Genomic DNA, 5,240 nt, shown 5'->3' with positions numbered 1-5,240 from the left:
TTTCATGCACTTTGTCTCTTTTCTAAGTATAACTTGAGGTCGCAAGTGTTCTTTTAGTGAATACCATAACTTACTGTTTGACATTGCAAATACAACTCTATGCTTTTTTCCAGTTTCCAGTTTCCGCTTTTGCTATTTCAATTCTCGAGCAGAAGTGTTCGTCGCGATCGTAAAAAAATGAGAATTATGATTTTTACATAAAAAGAAGTGTTTTGAGATAAATACTGATGCAGCAAATATTTCTAGTCAAATGCCAAGAAGTTGAGTAGTGTAGGTGAGTCTCTGCGCAGACAGATATGTACATATATATAACTTTCTTCAAGTGTTTCAATGTGAAAAATATTAAATGCCTAAAGTGAAAATTGGTAATTTGTTATTTGGATTGCAGCACATATTCCGAAAAAGGTAAGTTTTCTTTGAAACAGAAAATATTTCCTTTAGCAAGTCTCTAGAAACAAAATCAAAGCGAAGCAAACAGCAAAAGCTAAAAGCGAGTATTAATAATAAGTGATGCCAGATTGAAAGAAAATTGAATACGTTCAAAAAATATTATAAATATTATTTATGCGAAAACTAAATTAAGCATTTTTTGTATTTTATACCTTATACTCCCTTTAGAAATTTCTAAAGTAAAAATAGTTCAATAAAAATGGTTATCAAAAATCTATTACATTTTAATTTTTTTGTAACAATTCCCCCCCCCCATGTGATCTATTACTATTATGATCGAAAACGTGATATTATACAAATAATAATCATAAAATGTTTTCAAAAACCAATCGTATTTTAAGAAATATTAGGAATATGAACAACAACTTTATGTAGTATTAAACATTTCTAAATCCCTTCAATGTTTTAAAAACGTATTGAGTATATAAATATTGAGTATAGAAATCACATCAAAAACGTTTCCCTTAGGCACAACACACATTTGATCTACATATTTTGAACTCCCCAAACAATTTTTTACCTAAACAACTATTTTAAAAATATTTAAAACGTTTCTCAATCTATTACGCAAATCTAGTACAAAGAATAAAGCATACATATTTTTCATCTCACTGGCAACACGGTTTTCGTACTTGCTTTATTCAGTTTCCGCTGCCATTTCAAAAGTCGTGCATTAGTTTCCGATACTCGTGTGAGAAATACAGTAAAATTGTAATTTTGCTTTGAAAATTAAAAAAATATAATAAGTTTAATGCAATTACTAATATTTAGTGATATTTTAGTTCAAAATGAGGCTAGTGTTTGTATAGTGAGTGTGTTCTTTTCATAGAGAAGTTCACTTATAGCTCGGTGCTTTGGTTTGTCTAGAAAGGTGTTGTGCAAAATTGTTGTTGTGATTTAATATGAAATCGGTTATAATTAATATAATTCAGTCTAGGGTCTGCATTCCATCCATCGAATGGTGAGTTAAACTTAAAAATAATTAAATCTTTGTTTAATACAAAAATGCAAAAAGTCCAAGCCCACTCGTTCTGCGGTATACGCGAAGCAGCGTTCGGTAGTTTTCGTATTTTGTTATTGTACATTTTGACATCCGCCAATAAGCGCATTTTATAGCTGTTTTTTATGGCTACTTTGTAGTGCTCTTTGCTTTTATATAATTGCCGCATACTTTTAGGCGATCACTGTTGCCAGTAATATTTGAGAAGTTAGGGACCAGTTCGATTTTTTGTATTTCTAAACTGTAATGCAATGGTGATCGCGGGTCTGATAAGAAATTTGCTTCTCATTCTATCGAAGCCAATTGAAAAAGGGTGGCAAAAGTAAGTTATCAATTTCCATAATCGGGATTTTTATATGGAAACTTGAAAATAAATTTGCAAAAATGTATTAAAAGTGCAAGAGTTACTTAAATTCAAAATTTTGATATTTCCATAAAGATGACCACTGGCCGATTTTATAACGCTCGTTATTTAATCCAATTCATCAGAAAGAAGAGACAAGAGAGCCCAAAAAATTCCACGAAGATACTTCACAAAAAAATTTTGCATATTTCCAATTCAGATCCTTTTAAATCTAAGAAATTATTAAATTTTTTTGTACATACAAAATTCTTTATAAATATATTATAAGAGCTGAAGGTTTTTGTGTACGGGTCCATTACTTAAGCGCTTTAGTATTTAATATTTTCCCAATTCATAACATTTCTCAATGTCTCTCTTTCGTCACCGAAACGCAGTTATTTAGTTTTTTCTAAATGTCATGCTGGGTAGTGAATTTAAATACATAAATGTATATGCATGTATACAAAGATACAATAGTCACACCAATTTATTTATTATGACACATTCAATCAAATAAATTTCAGAGCAATTTATGGCACCCCCAGAGTTACTAACTTGACCGCAAATTGCCGTTCTTTTCAAGTATGCTGAGTATGAACATTGAGGAGGCAGCAGAATACCAGAAGAAATGCATGAAAACTTACTGGTATTTGTATCGAAGGATTCAAGGAAGATTTTAAAAACATATATTTCAAATTATTTATTATTTTAAACTCTCGCAACATATTGCATAGAGTATAATAATAGTGAAATACTTCGGTGTAATGTATTATACTTTCGATAACTTACTAAAAAGGTTTCAAAGGAAGCGGTGAAAAAATATAGATGAAATCAAATATCTCTGAAACTACTCCATCAAGTTAAACCAATTTTGTTGCCTAGTGTTACCTTGACGTTTCTTTGATACACATGTCTAAAAATTATCGAAATAAGACCATGTAGTGTAGGTTTGGGACATCGCATATGACTATGGTTGATTTTTCGCAGAAAATATCGGATGATATTTATTAATAAAATATAGAGTGAGTTTTTCTTGACAATTACTTCACCAGGCCTCCATATAAGTGGAAGGATTTTCGAACTTTCACTCGACTTTTTACAGTATACTTGTATGTACATCGGTCAATATGCGAGTGATCTTAATAAAATTTAGATTTCGTCTTTATCCGGTAATAGAGTATTCTGTTGCAAACAAATTGGTCAAATCAATAATTTCCATGGGCCCCAATTAATTTTATACATACTTCTATAAGTATATTATATATAACGGCGAATTATATACTATCAATACATAATGATCTTCTTTATTCGAGTGAAGTTTACCGAATATCATTGTAATCCAGTCAGGTTTAAGGGTTTCCATGGGTTGAGTAAAAAACCATGTTCTTCAAAAATTGTTTCTTCATATTTAAATTTATATTTCAAATAGTTTAATCGAAGTCATTAAGAATTGTATCTCTGTGTAAAAAAAAAGTTTTTAAAACCATAGTTTCGAGAAAAGCGCACTTAAATACGGCGCACTTAGGCTGGCTGACCTCGAGGGCACAAGTTATCAAGACTGTATCTCCGAAACTATTACTAGGATCAACTTGAAAACTTGAAGTGTTGCAAAATTTAATAAGACAATAAAAAATTCCATATTTTTAAACCCGTAAGCCCATTTTTCAACTATTCATACATTTATTTTGATTTTTGTATGGTTTTTTGATAGGAAATGCAGGAATTCTTCCTGATCGGTACTTGAATAATTATTAATTGTATATTGGAATAGAGAACACTAAACCATTCCTCAGATAGATATAAAAAGAGTTTCAACTCGCCCTAAATTTTGCTTTTTAATTTAATGTCTCCAAAAAGCTTGTTTCTAGAGTTATAGGTCCATAATTCTTTAATTGACCGCAAAACTAAACATTTCCACTAACCTAAATAGTTAAGACAGTAAGTCAAAGGATTGTACTGAGACATGTTCAGTATTACCAAAAACAACAACGCAGTCCATTTACAGACTTCACATGAAAATCACATAGTCACTATAACAGTAACAATAAACGAGCTTTGTGAGTTGAGAATTATAAACACAAATGAAGTATCAACCAAATTTGATTTATGAATCGGAAACAAACCTAACCATTATTTTTTTCTCTTATAAAAGTCGACTGCGGTATTCGCCGTTTCCAATGTGCAAAGGACCATAAATCTTCCACAGAACATTTCTCTCGAAACCTCGTAACGCCGACTCAGCAGATGTTGTCATCGTTCATGCCTCTGCACCAAATAGCAGGACGGGGATGGGGACTTGTAGAGTTTGGTCTTTTTTCGTCGAGAGAGGACTTCACTTCTCAATTGCTTACTCAGTCCGAAATAGCATCTGTTGGCAATAGTTATTCTGCGTTGGATTTCTAGGCTTACGTTTTGTCGGTTTTAATATGTACTAGTTCTAAGATAGACAAAATTATCTACGTCTTCGACGATTTTATAAACACTTAACTTTGCTCATTAAGCAAATACTCTGTAAAACACTAAAATCAAGTCTGTAAAGCATTACTTCTCTGTACCCCAGGTAAGGGCAAGACCAAACCCTTTCCATTAATGGTAGATATTAAAGGCTGTACCCAGGTACCCTGCGATGTTTATAAAGGCTTGAACACCGTGGTACAGGTGCACTTCGTAAGCAGTGAGTAGCAATTTAATAACAACACATTTTTTAAATATCCAATTTATGTTATTTAGTGTAATATTTCCAATCCAATTAGGCAAGGCCAATATTCATACGTTGACTGCCATAGTTACGCCACAGCTTTGGGTTATCCTCACAGAGGATATTGTTTATGATTTCCAATTTAATGTCGATCATTATTATCCTGAAATTCCAGCCACAATGCAACTGAATCTAGTCGATAAAGATAATGAAGTAATCACCTGCTTTAGTGCGAGTATTCGAGTGCGTAAGGGAACTGCCGCTAATAGCGTTAATGGTATAAAAGCCACCGAACTTCTTTTATTTTATAATAATACAAAGAACATCTTTCATTTAATTTAAACATCATTTTTAAACAAAATTGTTGTTTCGTATTTTTTATGCCACATTTAAGACTGTTTTATGCTTAGAGTAGATGTGAATTGAGAGCGAGTAAACAATAAAATAAATATTTTATGCTGTATTGACCATTTTCTGCTTAAAAATTATTTCGGAATTTTGCAAACATCTATTCCAATGGTCTTCAAACTTTTATTTCTTCAGTATGGACCTTTTCAGTTCCTTTGCACACTGGTCCATTTCGTATACTGATATTCGTTCGTTTTAAGTGTAGTGTTTTCGTAACTAAAGCCATCGTTTTGACTTGAGACTAATACACTTTCTTCTTTATTGTTGTTATAGTTATAGTTTGATATGCTGTTTGACGCAAATCCTCCATTCGGACGACAGGAGGTTGTACTCTGGAGCAG

The 5,240-nt window shown here is 31.9% G+C and overlaps 1 protein-coding gene across 1 annotated transcript; it reads left to right on the top strand.

Annotated features, from left to right (window-relative positions):
• The first annotated feature begins 3,507 nt into the window (after positions 1 to 3,507).
• On the top strand, positions 3,508 to 4,917 carry LOC108970408. Its single transcript, XM_018935751.1, has 4 exons — positions 3,508 to 3,529; positions 4,354 to 4,467; positions 4,547 to 4,768; positions 4,886 to 4,917. Exons 1-4 carry the CDS (start codon positions 3,508 to 3,510, stop codon positions 4,915 to 4,917), a joined length of 390 nt encoding a protein of 129 aa, XP_018791296.1.
• The last annotated feature ends 323 nt before the right edge of the window (positions 4,918 to 5,240 follow it).

The sequence above is a fragment of the Bactrocera latifrons genome, unplaced genomic scaffold, assembly GCF_001853355.1.
Source record: "Bactrocera latifrons isolate USDA-ARS-PBARC rearing strain unplaced genomic scaffold, ASM185335v1 scaffold_107, whole genome shotgun sequence".
NCBI lineage: Eukaryota > Metazoa > Arthropoda > Insecta > Diptera > Tephritidae > Bactrocera > Bactrocera latifrons.
The sequence above is the reverse complement of the archived record's forward strand: the minus strand, read 5'-3'. Positions and strand labels throughout refer to the sequence as shown.